This window comes from Zea mays, chromosome 7 (assembly GCF_902167145.1).
Source record: "Zea mays cultivar B73 chromosome 7, Zm-B73-REFERENCE-NAM-5.0, whole genome shotgun sequence".
Lineage (NCBI taxonomy): Eukaryota > Viridiplantae > Streptophyta > Magnoliopsida > Poales > Poaceae > Zea > Zea mays.
Genome location: NC_050102.1, coordinates 126,758,863 through 126,778,291, shown reverse-complemented (window position 1 = coordinate 126,778,291; position 19,429 = coordinate 126,758,863). Strand labels below are relative to the sequence as shown.

At 40.4% G+C, this 19,429-nt stretch overlaps 3 protein-coding genes across 3 annotated transcripts; 1 reads left to right on the top strand and 2 right to left on the bottom strand.

The window, feature by feature from the left end:
- Positions 1-9,209: 9,209 nt before the first annotated feature.
- On the bottom strand, positions 9,210-10,489 carry LOC103632817 (copper transporter 5.1). Its single transcript, XM_020541257.3, has 2 exons — positions 9,800-10,489; positions 9,210-9,473 (listed from the first exon to the last, which is right to left on the bottom strand). Exon 1 carries the CDS (start codon positions 10,267-10,269, stop codon positions 9,802-9,804), a length of 468 nt encoding a protein of 155 aa, XP_020396846.1. The 5' UTR covers positions 10,270-10,489; the 3' UTR covers positions 9,210-9,473; positions 9,800-9,801.
- A 3,497-nt stretch (positions 10,490-13,986) lies between these two features.
- On the bottom strand, positions 13,987-17,987 carry LOC103632816 (uncharacterized). Its single transcript, NM_001346529.1, is given in 10 exon segments — positions 13,987-14,220; positions 14,313-14,466; positions 14,552-14,769; positions 15,351-15,503; positions 16,034-16,150; positions 16,252-16,383; positions 16,637-16,899; positions 16,999-17,101; positions 17,219-17,310; positions 17,407-17,987. Coding segments are annotated over 10 exon segments (1,662 nt in total). The 5' UTR covers positions 17,618-17,987; the 3' UTR covers positions 13,987-14,001.
- LOC100277983 (uncharacterized) lies at positions 17,585-18,389 on the top strand. Its single transcript, XM_020541165.2, has 2 exons — positions 17,585-17,944; positions 18,032-18,389. Exons 1-2 carry the CDS (start codon positions 17,780-17,782, stop codon positions 18,194-18,196), a joined length of 330 nt encoding a protein of 109 aa, XP_020396754.1. The 5' UTR covers positions 17,585-17,779; the 3' UTR covers positions 18,197-18,389.
- Positions 18,390-19,429: the final 1,040 nt, after the last annotated feature.

Here is a 19,429-nt window from a genome sequence, read left to right as displayed (position 1 = left end):
ACCCATGGCACACTCCATCAGCACCCAAGACCTCCAAGAAGAACACATCACTTCGACACTCTGCCACAACACATTCTAGCGATACTAGTGAGATCTCATTGTTCTTCTGAGTCATTCTTGTTGTTTTGTTAGGTCATGCTTTTGTGATCTTGATTCTTGTGTTGTGTTGATGTGTTTCTCTTGTGTGTGTACTCTCTCCTCTGTCTTGTGTTGTGCTTTGAGTTGTAAACTCCATCAAATTGTGTATGACTACAAGAGACTCCAATTTGTGGATATTCCTTGCGAGGAGATTATAATCGGTATAAGAAAGACCGTGGCACTCAAGTTGATCATAGGATCACTTGAGAGGGGTTGAGAGCAACCCTTGCCCACTGGGACACCACAACGTGGAATGGGCAAGCATTTCAGGCTTGGTCGAACCATAGAAAAAAATCGTTGTCTCTTTTGTGTGATTTCTTATTGCAATTATTCTTCCTCTTTCTAAGTTCTATCTTTCACTTGCAATATTGCTCTTAGTTTAATACATATCTTGAAACAGTGATCAAGAGAATAGAACTTCTCTCTTCTTCTCACACCAACTTGGCCTTATTTTGCACTAACATTTAATTTGGACCAAGTTTATGTTTGAAGTTGTGTTTAACAGGTATCACCTATTCACCCCCTCTAGGTGCTCTCAAAATATACATACAAGTTTGAGACTGTGTTTGGAGATCCATGCGACGAGTGGCTTGAAGCTATTGAGGATAAGTGCAACGAAGTTCTTGGAAACTTCAACAAAAAGGAAGACAAAGCACTGACTGTGGCCATTGGAGGTCAAAAAACGTCGCTTAAATCGTGTATTTTACGTGATTGGGTTTATATACCCTGATTACCCTCAGCTAACCCAGGGTGGGGGAAAGAAAATGAAAGAAAAATAGAAAAACGTTATAACAAAGCATCGGAAAATCTCTGTTGCCGAAGATGCTCGAACTAACATAGAGAGCAGTTTCGAAGAACGGGCTACTGTTATTGAGCCAAAACCAGCTCCTGGGACTTGAGAGCCACTGAAGGTGAGAAGTAACATCCTTAGAGATACTTTACATAATGCCATAACTTTTCTTTTTAACATTTTGCTTATGATTTTTTAGGAAACTTGTGAAAGCGATGATGTTGTTGAGCTATTGGTTCTTAACGAAACTCCTTTAGCTAAAATGGAAGCATGGTCGGAGAGGACACCAACTTCAATTAAAATCCTGAATAGCGAGTGGATCATTCTTGTATTCATCGCTTTTCTTTTCTATGAAATGGCTGAGACCGAAGAAGTCGGAGATATCCGGGAACTTTAGGGGAGAAAGTCATCGGTATGATGCTAGAAGAAGTTGACGCATGCAAGGCGATCATAGTTGCAAATGATTGAGCAAACCTGTGCAAGACATCCATTGATGGCAACGAAGGAAGCCGAGGCTACAACAACACTTATGCCAATAAGAGTGGTTGAAGCTAAAGACCGTACTGAAGAGACCACATCTGCATACAACAAGGGCAAGAGTGCAATAGAAGTCGAGGAGCCAAAGGTCGAGCCAACGGAAAAAGTCTCTACGAGAGAAGGCTCTTCAGAGCAAAGACATACTAGGGTTGGGCGATATGTGGTTCACCATTATTCAACTGACAAAACAATGACTGGTGAATATGTTTGCGAGACTCGGTCCTTTGCAGAGAAGGTAGGGTACCCTTCGGGGGTGACGATTTTTGGAGGAGGGCTGGATGACTACCTCTACTACTGCCCGGATAGCCTAGAAACCGACGTTTTCCACTACATGATGGACAACGTTGGGTTTCCAAAGTTAGAGGTTGTGTTGTCCATGATGCCCTTTGAAGATTTCTCAGACTGCTTGGCTTATACGCACTTGAAGGTAGATATCTATTGTTTTTTTTGCCCTGCTTCGGATTTGATCAATCCTTGCGGTGACTAATTTTGGCATTCACTTTGGGATGTGTAGAGGCTGATATTGAGTAAGGCACCAAGAGGCATGGCGAAGCATTTTGTGGTAGTGGATGGTTGACCAAAGGTGGGCGCCAATGTTGATCACTCGTTTTTAGTTCCTGGAGGATACCAAAAAGAAGGCAACACAAACAAATAAATATCAATCTTCTCCCTTTAACTAACTTCCTTTTGAAGGTTAATTGAAGGGATAAGGTAAAAACTCAAATGAATAACAATGAGTCATAAAGTATGAAGAGTGAAACAATTTACTCATTTTAATACATCTTTAGACTTGCTTCATTCTCGTGACATAATAGATAACTAGTCAGTTGCCCGTGCTTTGCTACGGTTGTTATATACTCAAATATAACTATTGTTTATTTCTAAACACTAAGGTACGTTTGGTTTGATGGGTAATCCAAAATTTCTGAAGCAGGTTCTATTTTTCTTTAGCTTTGTGCATCGAAGCTTATGAAACTGAAACCGACCAAAATCGCCTCCTTCGATTCATGCCTTCATGATAGTCCTTCGAAGCTAAAGCTTCTTATCTTCTACTCTGTTTGACATGCTCTAGACAAAGGTTAGCTTCGCTTTCCTTTTATTGGGTACCTAAAACATGCTTTAATCCAGTAACACAAAGTTTTGAAGACCTTCGGTGATATAAGCCTCCAACACGCTAGCTAACTACATAAGCAAACCAATTATTTTGGAATATCTCAATTGATCTTGTTATTCTTTGGTTTTTCCTCAATAGCACACTAGGGCCATAAGGAGTAGAATCAGGTTGGCAGTCACTAAATCCAAAGCGACTCAAAACTTTTTCCGCATAATAGGATTGCGTAAGTGTAACCCCACCATTGTCATCTCCTAGTGGCTTAAAATTAAGAATGATATAGCTTCTTCCAAATCTTTCATTTCAAAATTATCAAGCAAAAAGTCCTTCACTTTCTTGATTACATCAAGACTAGTTCTACATATCAGTATGTTGTTAACATACAAACACAAGGTCACACCTTCACTCCACTATAGCGATTGTACATAAATTTATTAGCTTTGTTTACAACAAAGCTAAAAATGGTAAAGTTATATCGAATCTATCATGTCATTGCTTAGATGCTTGTTTTAGCCATATAACTAGTTTTTGCTCTCTCTATAAATAGAGAGGGTGGTTACACTGGTTGGACATGACAGGAGCAAGTAGGACTTTATGTTTGTGTTTTATGTAGCTCAGTGCCCTCCAACTCACTTGTGATCGATAGTGTTCGTGCCCAATAGTCAGTGAGTGTTCCTAGTGCGTTCTGTAGAGAGATTGCATAAAGTGGCACTAGGTGATCGAGTTGCAAGCCGATAGTGCTTGTTACTCTTGGTGGTTGCCACCTCCTATATGACTTGGAAGTTGTGACTACGTGGAAGCCTGTGTGAAGTCATGTGTGGCTTCAAAGAAGACTTTATGAGGGGTACCATGCTCACCCAATAGGAGAAGCGAAGAGCCACACTAATAGAGCGAGGTCAAAAGTGTGTCAAGTCGTCTGGCTGGATCAAGTACTAGAGTTGAGTGTCAACACTCGAGAGTGTGACTTGTGGATCACCACTAGCAATAGTATCGATGAAAACCTTGGGCATGCCTCAATTGGGAGTACTTGATCAGCAAATCACCGAACCACACAAGAAAATTAATTGTGTCAACATGTTTCTTCATGTTGGTTTTCATCTCCCTAACACTAGCTTGTATATTTGTTCATATTATACCTAGTGTTTATTGCTTTTTTGTAACTAGTTAATTTGTGTAGTAAAGTAATTGATCTCTTGTTCTTATAAGCTTGTGTAGCTTAATACTGTTACTTGTGTAGTTAAGTTGTTTACCTCACTAGCTTGCATTTACCTGATCATATACTTGTGCCATTGAGTATTTTTGCTCTTGCTTAACTAGTTTACTTGTGTAGTAAAGTTGTTGCTCTTATTAGTTAGCTTGTGTAGCTAATTAGCTTAATTACCTTATGTAGCTAAGTAGTTGTATCTCTCTAGTTGTGCTTGTGTAGTATAACTACTAAGTAGTGCTAACACTTCTTGTGCTTTGTGCTCTTTGCTTACTAGTATGTGTAGAAGCTTCAAATATGTTTAGAGTACAAGCTGCATAGTTTTTTTGTAATCTTGCTAACTAGGTTTGTGTAGGTGAGCTGTCACTAGCTCAACATCTTAATTGTTTCAATTACAATCTTTTATAAGGTGCTTATGATAGATAAAGAGGTGTAGTCTTGACTAGACCGAATAGTTTTAATTCCACATTATTTCGGTTAGCCGACATAATTAGTTTTAGGATGGACTATTTACCCTCCCCTTTAGTCCATCTCGACTCTACATTTTCTTTTAATGTTGTGAATCATGGTCATACCGATTGAAGCTACATATTGGCAACCTAAATTTTATAAGTTAAATGTTAATTTCATTGATACTTATGTAACTGAGTTTGTAACTAAAAGTGACTTATATGTATATCTGGATCTTTTATAAAAAACAATATTAATATTATTAGTGTTGACATTAATATATTTTAAGTTATAATACGCTTAGTTCAACAAAGAAACATAATACCTTTTATTTCTCTTTTACCACATGTCATTTATCTTTCAAATTAAATGTTCAAATAAATTAAAAGATATATGATTATTTATAAATAAAAATATGATTACAATTTTACTTTGATTTTAAAATTCAATTTAATTTGATTTGGTTAAACTTTAGGTATTTCTCTAAAATGTTTATCACCTTATTTTATTAAATTAAAATAAATGCACCATACTGAATTTTATTCCTTTAGGGCTTGTTTGTTTTGTAGTTAATCCATGTGGATTGGGTGGGATTAAGTCAGATTAAATCCATAGCAAGTCAAAATACACCTCAGTCCCACTCAATCCACTACAATCCACTTGGAATGGGAATAAACCAAACAATCCCATAAGAATGCAAATCGTAAGAGTCGTGTTCTTTTTTTATGGTAAGTTACTGTAGAGCGTGCCTACAGTATTTTTATTGCTTCTGAGAAAAGTATGTACATTTTACAAGAGGGGGTAGCGGACCACTATGTTACAGAGTGTTGTATCCATCTTCTAATTCTATCACCTACCCCTGACTTAATCCTGTGGCATATGAGTCTCATTTCACCCTTTAACATCTCCCTACATGCTTCCACCGTGGGCGAGATCTCGTTGAATATCCAGTTATTCCTACTCCTCCAAATGCACCACGACATGATTATGATAATTTCCATTCTCCATGGTACTTTCAGTCTCACTCTGATCCTCAATAGAGCATGTACTAGATCCGTTGTGCTCGACGGGGTGATACCTATCATAAGACAACATCTTCTAGCAAAGTTGCATCTAAGGAAGAGATGGAGAATCGTTTCTCCGTGTTGAAGTATGCAATTTTCACAAGTGTAGGAATCCAGGAGCATTGATCGACGTCTAAGGAAGGAACGAGTGTTTAATCTGTTCTTAATTAGTAACCAAAAGAAAACCTTGTGTTTTGGCTGGCATTTTGTTCTCCATATCCAGAAATATATTGGGTGGGTCCACTCATCGCCAGCCATGTGAACATATGCCTTATGTGATGTGAAAAGGCTTGAGGTACCAGTGCAAAGCCATCTATCCCTCTGGTCTTCCTTGGGAAGATTTGCAATCGAGTCTTGTAGGCTATGGAGCTGCTGGAAAGCTTCCACTGACAAAGGAGTGTGAAACATCTCATGTATGCCCGCCGTTCTCGCCTGGTGTATAGTGATGTCTTTGTTGGAGGCAAACGACCATAGTTCCGGGAAGATCTCAGATTTACATATACCGTCCCAGTTGTCATGCCATAATAAAGTTGTCCTTCCATCCCCTATCTCCACCCGAACGAGCTCTTTGTAAGTGCTTCGGATTTTTAAAATGTCCCTCCACCAGAAAGAACCTACTAGTCTCTCTGAAGGTATTGTATTGTTGTGGTAGTGATTGGCCCAGATAATGTTGATCCAGGGAGTGCCAGCTCTGTTATAAATTTTGTGTAGGTTTTTCATCAGGAGAGCTTTGTTTTGCATTTCTATATTGATTACTCCAAGTCCACCTTGAGTTTTTGGTTTACAAACTGATTTCCATGCATCTTGTGGAGGCTTCTTTGCATTGATGTCTGCTCCTCTCCAAAGGCAGTGTCTTCTAATTTTGTCAATATGTTTAATCACCGATTTCAGGAGTTTGAGAATGCACATATAATATGTTGGGAGGGAGGAAAACCCAACATCGACCATTTGCAATCTGCCATCCCGAGATAGAAAAATGGAAGTTGTCGCAAGTCGTTTCTCTATCTTCTGAATGAGTGGAAGGAAAGCTACAAGGTTGGGCTTTTTTAGCCCCAAAGGTAGCCCCAAGTACGTGAAAGGCATTGACCCAATCTTGCAATGAAACGTGTTTGCTAGAATTTCCATCTTCTGGTCCAACACATTGATGGGGTAGATGTTGGATTTGTGATAGTTAACATGTAGACAAGTTGATTCAGCAAAGGAGTTTAACATCGCCTTTAGAAAGAAAAGTTGTTTGGAACAAGCCTCCATTACTAAAATAGTGTCATCAACCTATTGAATTATAGGGAAGTCATGTCCAAATGTATTCAGGAGAGGAAGCTTGAGAATACCAAATTATGTAGCTTTGTTAATGATAGACTGTAGAAGATCCGCCACAAGGACAAAAAGAAGGGGCGACAGAGGGTCCCCTTGTCTGACTCCACGCTTACAGTGAAAGCGTTGTCCTGGGACTCCATTTAGAAGCACTTCAGATGTTCCTGAGCTCATAACCATTGATACCCAGCGAATCCATTTATCACCAAACCCTTTGTGTTTTAGTATATCAATAACATCCTCATGTTACAGTTTATCGAAAGCTTTTTCGAAATCCATTTTAATATGACCATTTCTTTCCCTGATTTGTGACAAAGAGAAAGATATTCGAATGCCCAAGCTAACCAATCCTGGATGGACCTTGCCTTAATGAAACCATATTGATTCTGGTGAACTAGGTTGGTGATAACACGTTGCAGTCTGTTGGCAAGAAGTTTCGTCGGCACTTTAACACTTGTGTTGAGTAGGGAAATCGGCCTATAATCTCCAACTGAGGAAGGCGAGCTGTTTTTGGGGATGAGGGTCACGTAGGAGTCGTTGATGCTTTGCATGCAAATTGACCCCTCATAAAACTTTCCACATAGTTCATAGTAGTCTGGTGCAATCACTGACCATCATTTTTGAAAAAAATCCGTGTTGAACCCGTCAGGGCATGGTGATTTATTTGTTGGTAGATTCTTGATGATCAAATCAATTTCTTGAAGGGAGAAAGGCTCCTCTAACTCTGACAGGTTGTCCACCGGCTGGATCAAGGTAGATAACTTAAAAACCATTGTCGTTTGCTGGGTTGATCCAAGTCTTTCCTTGAAGGCTTTGAATAATACAATTGTTTTGTCCTCATGAGTGGTGGCGGCATTGCCGTCACTATCTTGTAATATCGAAATGAGGTTATGGCAGCTGCTTAACAACGGTAGCTCTATTAAATTCTTTTTTGTTGTGTTAGTTCCATGTTGATGTGGTCTATCTTGATAGTGTCATTATGATATCACATGTTTTGATTTTTTTAGTTCAAACCTTAACTAGATTCCTCTAAATTAAAAAATAAATATAGATTTTATACTTCACGGTTTGTACACAAATCTAAAATAATTAATTACAAACTTTAATGCATTTGTAAATTATAATTTGCTTAGTTAAGTATTCAATTAATAAGAGCCATGAGATGATCTCACATGTTTTTTATTTATTTTGTGAAGTACTCTCTGCTTTGTTATCTAACCGCAAATTATTTCATTGATTTCAGTGTGCTGAAACATTGAACTTATTGGTATGGAATACTAAATTGACAATATGAAGTCATATATGCAGTTCAAATATGGTTAAATTATTGTCCATATTTTGTTTTCCAATTATAGGCAAATTGTTCTCATTTTTTTATAAATTGTGCCAATATAGTTGAATTGTTGGTACAAATCATGTAAAAATCTAAAAAATATTCTCATAAGTTGTCCAAATTTTATTTTTTTAAAAAATAACCTAATTCCATAATTAAATTAAAGTTTTGTTCAATAATATGTTTGAACATAGTACTAACAATTTTTAGTTTGAAAAATAGAGGCATATGCGTGATTGCTATTGAAAAAGTAGGGACAATGGTGCAAGAGTATATTTCTCTCCTTTTTTACTGAGACTTAATCACTGTTAGATAGTGTTAATGAAATAGGAGCAAATAGTAGCTTTATTTTGAAAAATATTAGCAATAATACAAACTAAAAAAAGAGGAGCAAAAGTAGGGGCATAGACCTAATTACTCCATCATAAAAAAGTGTATTAGGGTATGCTTGGATCCATGTGGCAAGTAGTTTGACGACTAATTTTAACATCTTAACCTCTAAATAGACCGACTAACAAATTGACTAATTGTTAGCCGAGGGATGACAAACTGTTTGTCTATTAGCCATTTGACCTTGCTAATAAATGCTAATAAATCGTATAAAGAGAAAAGGACATTTATTAGCCAAGTCTTCAAACATACACTGACTAATTTTTGCCAGCTAATTATTTACCGGCTAATTATTAGCCACTAAATAAATAAGTTAGGAGGATCCATACATGGCCTTAATTACCACATCATAAAAAGTGTATTGTCTTTTGATATCTTAGATGCAATTATTTCATTGATTTCTAACGCGCATGCGTGAAAACCTCGTGACCATCGCAATCGCAATGAACATTTCATCATTTTTCTTCGCGAGCAAACGGAGAAACAAACTTGGTCACAATATGGCTGACGACAGTGATAGAGTGACATGGGTTGTAGCCCTCTAGCGTTAGCGATTGTTCTACATTCTATCTAGGCTTAAAAATGTTGATGGATATTAATGGTATTGATAGGCCAACTTAATGGAGAGCATCATAATGCTGACTTCATATACCACATGGCATAGTGCACACCATAGCTGCTGAAAAAGGAGACAGATGCTCATATCCGAGCTTATTCTTATGTCATGGACGAGGGCGTCGTATGCCAATTTTGCCTTTGTCATTGTCAATAATCGACTGCACACTGCCAAGGGTCAATGAACTCGCACATTTCACAATTCAGGCAAGCTAAACTACATTAGGTAAACATAAAGATAACAAAGCAAGAACGAACGAGCATGATGATATAACCTGAATTTTTTTACTGCGATTTGTAGACAAGTCTGGTTCATATTTAATCTTAAAAGAACTGGATATACACTTTTACAACAAAAGGTAACGTAGTTTCTGTACTTGTACTCACAGTCATAGGGACAGGTAGCTACAGAGTACAACTCATAAAAGACGCAATAGAGGACAGGCCTTCTCTTTCCAGTGATCAGATCTAAGCTAGAATTCTTCCAACAGGTATGGCTATGCTTCACTCGGTTCGTCCTTCCGTTTCTTGGATCAGTAGCATTGCAGACAAAATAAACATGTTCAATGTAGAGGTTGTCCAATTTGATATCAAATGAAGTCAAACAATTAACTGCTAAAAATCATCTCCTCCGATCCATTAATCGATAGAAAGCAACAAGACAATATTACTGATTAGTTACCCTATACCACCCTCCCCCCCCCCCCCCCCCCCCCAAAGGAAAAAAAATTACACTTTGAAAACTGAAAATCCTCCAAACACAACAATTGGATCGAAGATACCTGTGTTATACAACAACATGAACAAGGAAGGCAAACCTGGGTAAGTACAAGGCAATCCGGCGACCCCATACCTTTAGGCGCAGGCGCATGGGTTGTCAACGACGACGAGATCCTCCCCGTCGCTGCTGCGGAACGCGAGGTACCCGAGCGCGAGGCCCACGACGACGGCGACAAACACGCCGCCGTTGAACGACATGACGGCGAGCATGAGCAGGTAGCCGAGGCCGGAGTTGACCCCGAACATCGCGGCCACGGCCAGGCGCGCCGGCCAGCGCCCGGCGCCGGCCGCGAAGGCGGGCGCGAGAAGCGGCGTCCGCGGGTCGGAGCCGGCCGGTGGCGGGATGATGGAGGAGGGGGCTGGCTTGGCGCCTCCTCCTGCGACGAGCTTCACGCGGACCCGCAGGGCCTCGAGGTACTGGTAGAAAGCGGCGGCGAGGAGCAGGGCCGCGAGGGAGAGAAGGTAGTCGGGCCACGTGGAGGTGCGCCAGCCGTCGAACAGGATCGTGGCCGACTTGCCCCAGTAGAAGGTCATGTGCATCATGTTGGCCGGCGGCGAGGGCGGAGAAGGGAACGGTTGGGACTTGGAAGCGGCGATGGGAATGGGAATGGGAGGGAGGAGAAGGATTGCCGGCGAGGAAAGAGAAAGAGACCGGTGAGATTTTTAATCGAGGCCTGCTCCTGTGCTTTGCGAGCCGCCCGCAGTACAGTCGCACGACCCGACCTGTTGTACTGCAGTTGTAGACAGTCCTGTACTACCGCCTGCCGGGCGCCAACCGCTCGGCCGGCTGAAAGCCTGAAAGGAAGCTGGACAAGTCGGAACTCAGCCCCGCTTTGGAGCGATGCGTGCACAGACGAATTCGTTAGAGGCTCCACCTCGGTTGCGTTGTTTCGTCGTGCCCGTCGAGGAAGATAGGGTCGAAACTGAGGTCATTCTCGCTGTTCGTTTGTCTTTAATCTGTAACGACTTTTATCATTTCAACCGTGTGTCCTTATATATTACTTCCTCCGTTTTTTTTAATTGTTGCTGGATAGTTAAATTTTGCACTATTCAGCGATAACTAAAACAAAACGGAGGAAAATCTAAATATAACAGTCAAAATAGCTGGTTTTTCTTAGGCCCTGTTTGGTAGGGCTCTGGCTCCTCTAAAAAGGACTCCGGCTCTAGCTTCTCGATAAGAGCAGCTCTTCCTAAGAAGTCAGTGTATTTTTATAAATCGTTTGGTAAAACGGCTCCTCTTATATTTTTTTTATTTGGTGTATCTTAAGAAACAGTGGCGAGCAGAGTAGGACAGAGGACGTGCGCCAGTGGAGCTGTTAGATGTGAGCTGACCGAGCGGAGCCGGCAGGCTGCGCATCGAATCCGATCCAAGAAACCGCGCGTGGAAGGTTTGTTCAGACGAACGTCCAATCCGACCACAAATCGCTTGCGGCAAATGGCGCACCCCACGTCCCATTCCCACCGTGCAAAAACAAGGATGAATCCGGATATTTATTTAGATATTAATTTTTTTCTTCTTTCAAATTGCCAACAAATAATATATAAAATTGCTATGAAAATTTATATTCTTATTTTTGGAATTAAACTTATTAAGATTCATAATAAATAGATAATCAAATTTGTTTTATATCTTTTTAAATACTTGATATAAAATTTGGTTACGCATACAAATTTAGATTCGAATGCTTTTTTATTTTATTTTTTGTATGAAAAATAATGAACAAAAAAGTTATATAATGTTTTATTCTTATCTTTCATAATATTTTTAATAATATGATTAATCAAATTCTATGCATACCTATATTAAAATATTAAATTTAGATATTTAGTATCCATCTTTTCTAATTGTCTCGGCTCACGGTGGACGCCTACCGGCCCAATATCAGGCCACGGTAGTGTTTCAAAAATGTTTGATGTTAGTTTATTAGCAGTCTATCCTTTTCAGAGAATGATTTTTAACAGCAGTCCCGTAAGATGTTCTGGGGAACAATTTTTTGATGCCCTTTTGCAGTTGCTCGAAGGGCATATTTGTTTTCATCTCAATTCATATAGATTATAGGGGATTGAGTGAATTTAAATCCATAGCAAATCAAAATCTCTAACGGGGCGTTTGAACCCCTTTATTTTAGAGGAATTGGAATTCACTCAAAAAAAATAACTTATTTAGTTTTGAATTTGACATTCCACCACTTTCTAAAGTTTAGATATAAGTTTATCATAAATTCATGGGTTAGAGGATGGGAAATGGTTTTATAATTAGTAGAATTTGTTTCTACTCTGTAACTTACATGACACTCTTTGTCTCACTCCTCTACAGTAAAAATGTAGCACATAAATATCTCCGACATCTTTCTATAATAGTATACAAATATATTTTGCATAAAATCAAATTAACTTCATTGATATATGCCTAAATTATTATTATTAGAATGAAATTCAATTCCAATAATCCGAACAGAGCGTGATAATTTTTTCTATTCTTATCTAATCTATTTGGATAGAAATAACCGAATAAATCCTTGTGGTGCTGAAAACGGTGGAGTATTTGGTGGAGAAAAAGCAACTGGTGCTGGACGAGCAGCAGTGAGTGATTCCTGGAAGCATTGCACGAGGGCGACTTGGCAAGAGCACACACATTTTAGATGTGATTGGATTTGAAATGGTACTATAGATAATAATTATTAGAGAAGTGCATAGTAAGGGTGGCTGCAAAATAGTTGTATAATTTGATATTATCGTATACTGGCATGTCAATTGCAACATGTCATTACCATTATTATACTCAACTATCTTCGTGCAGCCCTGATCTATGGTTTGGTTATTTGGGTCCACCCTTTGGACCTTGTTTTGTTGCATCTAAATTAATGAGATTGAGACCTTGTTTGTTTTTCCCGGATTCATTCAGTTAATCAAAACTTATATAAAATAGACAAACAATTTAGCTAGTAACCATTCCAGGCGATGGTTCCGTAAAAACCGAACGGCCCTGAGGGATTAAATCCGTTTGTATACAATTTTGAATACGAAGGGATTTAATCTCCCTCGGGTTTTTTTGGTGGGGGTGGGTGGGGGGGGGGCTATTGGAGCGAGCTACCTCTAGCCCAGGGCAGAGGCGGATCCAAGGGGTGGGCAAAGGGGGCCATGGCCCCACCTCAATTTTTATATACTATTATACCTAGATTTAGATATACATAAAAATAAAAAATATATATAGTAGGTACACCAAATCTAATGAAATCTAGTTTTGATTTAACTTTTTCTCGACAGTCTATTGCTCAGCCCGCTCTCCATCCAAGTCGTTCGATTCCTTCCTCTAGCGGCTAGCTATTCGGTTCCTTCGATCATGACTGGATTGGTAGTGGGTGACCAAACCCGTCCGCTACCAGTGTCACATTGTCTTCTCGTCACTCGTTAGTTCATCGCGTTGTCGGGATCCCACACGCAGTGCCACTACTGTGCCTCCTAGTCCGCATCGACTGGTGGGCAAGCTATTGGTGGGATCCTGCCTTAGCACTAGCACCATTGTGCCACCACCATCTACCCTCACTATGTCACCAGGGTTCGTCGTAATGCAACAATGGTTGTCGCTTTCCACTGCCTACAGCCGCTTGCCCTCGTTGCCCCTAGCATGTTGCTACCTCATCATCACCATCTCAAGGCAGACTCGCCACAGCGACGCGCCAATATGGCCGCTTCACCCTGGTGCTCTCCCCTCACCCCTTTCCCTCTCTCGGTCTTTTCCCTAGTGTGGCCAAAATGGTTTTCTGATATTCATATAATCTTAGAACGTTCTTAGTATTATCATCTAACCTTGTTATTATCATGAAGCTATTTTTATCTAGCTGTCTAGTATCGTGATTTGTCTCTTATGGTGTCACTCTACCTGAAATTTTATTCTGCGTTCGCCACTGGCCCAGGGAATCAGATTTGGTTCTCCTGCAGGAATGTTGCACATGGATCTCGGTGTTTTCTGCAGACGTGGATGCCGTATGGGAGAACTGATGCAACCGCTTTTGAGATTTTTACATAGACTTGAGCAGCGTTTTTTGGGCGTCAGTTGTCAAACATAAATTGCAGTTGTCAAATCTTCCCATGTAGCCTTCAAAATGGATCGTTTAATAAGTAAACATTCAGGCTTATCGGTACACTATATGCTCCTGAAAGAAATGTGGAGTTATTTTCTACAGTACATCTTTGTTCTGCAAAAGATGCTACATCCTCGCTAGATATAAGTCAACACAAATTTTGACAAAAAGGCACCTGAGTGTGGTGCGTTCATGCCCTAATCACAAGCTCATATACATTACTACTATTTTCCCTGTTGATGCGCTTTAGTGCCTCAAAACTTCTTCTGCTTCCTAAGAAGTCTATTCTTTTGAAAGCTACAAGTCCTTTCTCTGCTGATTCAGCACTCGAATACAAAGATCGAAGTCGGTCAGCATGGCGGGAATCTGTGTGCAAGGCCATGTCTATCTCGTTGGTTGACATGTTCTCCTGTGAAAACGAGAAATAGTTTTACTGCCATCAATGTTTTACAAGACAAAAAGAGTCCAAACTGGAGCGATGAGTGTGCAGTAGTTATATACCTGGTAGAAGTTGTAAATGTGATTCAGTACTTGTATACACGTAAAGCCACCATTGTTATAGAACGTCTTTGAGGAAGGTCCAAGTTCTCCAAAACGATCAACAGGGAAGAGTATGGTAAGGAAGTGATTCTTGAAGATCAGCTCACTTCGCTCACTGCAAGAACAAATGAAAGCAACTAAAATAGCAGATCGGACGAGGCTTGATCAATTTCAATTCCAACTAAGGATCAGTGTGTCACCTTTCTTTCAGTGGACGGGAAAAATTGTCATTAGGTTGATCTGGATCCCTCACGTCCCCATTTGCATCAAAGTAAGTGGTGCTTTGCTGCTCATTGGCATCATCGGACCACGAAGAGTCCATATAAATTGACGCAGATGAAGTTGGCTCAGAGATTGTCCAGCAGATTGAATCCAGAAGTGTGGCCGGTGTGATTGGATGAATGGTTACTTCACATGACTGGCTTCAAGCCAAAAGTTGGTCATTTTCATTTGAGGAAATGAAATAGAGAATAGCTAAATAAATGTGCTGTATTTTATCAAAGAACAAGGAGCTCAACGTTCACTGTACTATGATCTTTTCTGGGTGATAAATTAACTTAACTTTAACAGTCATACTGACCACTAAACTGCCTGGGAAGCTAAATAAATGTGCTGTATTTTATCAAAGAACCAGAAACTCAGCCTTCACTGTATAGTGCCTATAATCTTTTCTGGGTCTATGATCTTTTCTGGGTGATAAATCAACTTTAACAGCCATACTGACCACTAAACTGCCTGTGCAGCTGGTGAGAAGACCCCACATGCAGATTTATAGCAATGCACACAAAGAAGAAACCCATACGCAGATTAATTCACACACAAAAAAAAGAGAAACAAGGACTAATTAAGTATGAAAAAAATTCAATGCCTCGTTATAACCATGATATAAATGACTAAACCATATTAATAATATCGATGACTGATAATTTTGTCTTATTTACATATCAGTTTTGTGGGTGCATGCCAACGAAATCTGCAACTTGTAAACATAACGTTTACCTGCATACGACGGGCACGGCGGTCTCGGACTTCTTTCTTTGCTCCTTCAACAAACTTTTGCTTCGCTTGATGGACTTCATTGATCTCCTCTTTGGTTGATGGACGACCACATGAGCTTGTGTTTATAGAAGGTACACTTCCAAGTTTCCTATTCTAAAACAAACAGAGGATCTTATGTCACTTCAGTTGTAATCAAGCAATAGAAACTTACCGCAAACAATAAACAAAGCATACAATTTCAAATGCAACGGATTGTGAAAACATAGGATCAATACATCACGGAATTCATTGAAGAAAAAATGATGTTGTTCATCATGCAAAATAAGAAAACAATGTCAGGTCCATTACTGCTCTTCTACATGGACCACAATACTGCAGTATCTTGTCCCTTCTCACTAAACATGTCGCAGAAGGGTAGGTGCCTGTTTTCAAACAACTCTACTATGTACTCCATACTATCCATTATGAAAATAGGTAACAAAGGGTTTGATCATGTAATACGGCAGAAATAAATTCGGTATTTCTCAGATCCAATACAAAGAGGATGAGGTGAAATGTCATAATAAAACAAGCATATAAATGAAAACTCCTTGTTGGTCATGATTTTTTCTAGCTGGTGAGGGCACAAAAGGCATTTTTGGATAATTTGCTCAAGAGTACAATTGTACAACATAGTAACTTACCTCTTCAGATGTCTGAACATTTTCCAGAACCATGGCAACATGCCTAGCTAGGTCGGAAGACAAATGGACAAGACGCTGCAAGTTTTTTTCCTTCACTGTTTTCAAGATCCAAAGCGGCTGATAAATTGGAAGGAGAAAAGGTTAAGACAAAGCAAACTCTGGTAACTTTAGCACCTAACAAGTTACAAATGCAAGAACGGTAATGCACTATTGCTTACAGTAACAATGTTTTCTGAGTGGCCTACATATCTCTTAACGCAAACATCCTCACAGACAATATAAGTTGTAGGGCAACCAATAAACCAGTGCTCCAGCAACTTTCCACCTTCTCTAGTAACAGCGTCAGAAATCTGCAACGAAGGGGGTTTGGTAATCCTCATAAGCCAAAGAAATTCAGAGAAGTCATTGCATGACTTGAGTTGATTAGCAATTTGTTTGCATGAAGTATTAACAGATTCATCAATCCAAATGGTGTTGCAAATGCAACATTCCATAAAAAATAATATAAATTACTCTTTTCCTGCCTAAAAGTTACAGTTTGGCTGCTTCGATTAATTGAACAAGCTTCACAGAAAAAGTGGGAAGAAATTAGTTGGACCATACCTTTTTCCTCATCTCATCAGATATCCCAGGGTCAATGTAGATTGTGTCATTCATAAAAACCAACCCATCATGACCACCACCGTTCCCAGGAGTCTGGAGCGAATGCTTCTGGGTCATATCTGAGCATGCCTTGTCCTGAAATATCAACGGTGGAAGGCAAGACTTCTCGTTAACAGGAACTCCAACAAGGCGGCTGAACTCCCCGGGCGGCACACCATTCTCCCCAATGCTCTTGATGGCATACAAGGATTCATCCAACCTCACTACAGTCAAAACATAACAGGATACAATGATGCACTAGACCATCAGTAACTTCAGCCAAAATTGAAGGTCACAAGTTGATTCATGGGGCTTGAACTCACTGTTCCTCCTCACGCAGTCCACAAACCAACCCAGCGTAACGAGGAATAGCCCATTCCTCGGACCATGCTTCAGTGCATGCTCGAACTTGCGTCCGGCAAAGCTGTGCTGCAGGTTAAGGAGCCACAGCATCCAAGCCGGATTGGGGAAGCAAATACTAGTACCCTAGTGGGCAGAGAATAATTTTAACAGCACGCGACGATCGTGTCGCGCAAAGGATATCTGAACCACGAGGTGCGTGCACTTGGGGTGCAAGCTCCCGCTGTACTCGCCCCCGAGCCGCTCCGTCGCCTCCTTCACCTGAACTCTCGCCTCTGCAACCAAGCAAGTAACCAGGCCGAGAATACCAAAAAAAAACCATCAAACAGGCAACCTTCGTCGGCAAAATCACAAGCAGCTAAACCGCGCACCTTTGGACAGCCCAGTGACGCAGATGACGAGGCCTGCGAAGGGCCCATCGGCATGCGCCGCCGGCCCGGAACCGGCGGCGGGGGCCGCGCGCGATGCCGCGGAGGAGGAGACGGATGCGGCGGATGAGGGGTTGTGATGCATCCCGGGGATCACCATCCGCGCGCACCCCCTACTGGCGACCACCTCCACCCCGCTACGGATACGCGACATCCCGGCCGCGGCTGCTGCGTCGGAAGGCGGCGGCACTCGCGCCACGCATGTGGGGCGAAACTATTAAAAGGGCGGGCGGGGTTCCGTGAGGTGGGGAGAAAGGGCGGGTGGGGAGGGACCGGATCCGGTGGCGCTTGCGAGAAGGGTGGGGGGAGGGAGTTAATGGCGGCAATCGCGCGGAGTTTCCCTTCACCTTCTCCTTCTCCTTCGCCCAGTGAAGGCTGGAGGGGGACCTCGCGGGCGGCGGTGGATGACGATGAGCGCCGAGGGGTTGTGGTCAGGTCGTGGAACCTGAAGGCGATCTGGCTACACGGCGCGGCGGGCGAGGTGAGGTGACCGTTGGGAGGGTCTGGTTCGCTTGGTTGCCTTTTCTTTTCCTTTTTTGTATTGGTGTTTGTGTTTTCGCTACTGCAGGGCGGAGCAGTAGATCAGACGGATGAAAGAACAGCGGTGGAGACGAATGTTCAGTCTGGGCATTATTGGTGTGGTGTGTGGACACATGTGATGATATGTGATGGCGATAGTAGGTGCGCTAATCCGTGGTTGTTTACTGGAGTAGGCAGTGTGTTTTATTGTTAGAAATAATCTGCACATCGGTTGCTCTTGTTGGATAAGCAAGCGCGTAGATGTTGATGTGATGTACAAGTTGGACTTTTTTGCGAGTGTCCCTTTCCAGTGAGGTTAGAGGTGATATATCAGCGTATTGAGAATTGAGATGTACTAATCGATTTAATCTCGGTATTCACTATTCCGCGGTCTGTGTTTAAGGTCATGTTTGGTTTCTATTGATCCTAGAACTAATGACTATTTGGTTCTAGGAACTAAATAGGTTCAGAACAAAGAAAGACTGATATACCCTTTTATATATACTTAAAATGTCACAGAGAGAACAATAAATAAAGGTCACAGATAGAGGAATAAGTTTGTTTTAGTCTCACCCTTTAAGAGACTAAAGACAATTAGTCCCTACTTTAACCCTTCCGTTTGGAAAAAAAGACTAAACGGGACTAAAATAGGGACTAAATATTAGTCTCTAGAACCAAACAGAGTCTAAATTATGGTTTTCTTTAGCTTTGTTTTAAAACTCTAAAATTTATTTAACTTTAATTAAATTCATAAATATCTACCAACAATTAAATAATCAATTTTTGCTTTGTTAAATTGTTTATATAATGTGTTTTTGACATGGGACTTTTTTGGATTTGTAGCTATGAATACATTCTTATAAAAATGTGATTAAAGTTATAGAAGGTTGACTTGAGACAAAATCTGACTGGACTGTAATTTAAAATTGAGAACAAAATTGTTAGTATCAATTGTTTTGAGATTGACACAACAACAATGATTCATCTTCGAGAAAGGTTGGGTGATATTTGATTTGAGGAATGTTCTTTAAAAGTAAGTGGCCTAGAAGATGTGTAGCTGTTTTATTTGGTTTAGTTGTGAATTATGAGAAAATAACTATTGTGATTATAAAACAACTATTACAAGCCATAAAAATGTGTAAGTTATTTGGTTAAAATAACTATAAAACATATTTTATCTCGTTATCTTCCATGACTCTCAAAACACCTCTCCATTTCCATCCATTTGGAGTAAGTGGTGAAAGACAAAAAAAAGTCCAAAGTGTCGTAAAAATATATTATATAATACTAGTTGCTTCCTACAAAAAATAGTTTTAGATTTTACCCGCTTGGCTAGCGTTCTAATTTTATGGCACTAGTACTTTCCAAAAGCTGAACCAAACAACGTAAACTAATACATTGTTTGCAGCACAGTATGAGTGATAAATGATGGGAGTTAAATGTTTTG

Excerpts from the sequence above, each read along its gene's own strand:
- LOC100277983 (XM_020541165.2), top strand. The coding sequence starts at position 17,780 with ATGGCGGCAATCGCGCGGAGTTTCCCTTCACCTTCTCCTTCTCCTTCG. Across the intron at positions 17,945-18,031 it reads TACACGGCGCGGCGGGCGAG|GGCGGAGCAGTAGATCAGAC; the intron begins GTGAGGTGACCG and ends TCGCTACTGCAG.
- LOC103632817 (XM_020541257.3), bottom strand. The coding sequence starts at position 10,269 with ATGATGCACATGACCTTCTACTGGGGCAAGTCGGCCACGATCCTGTTC.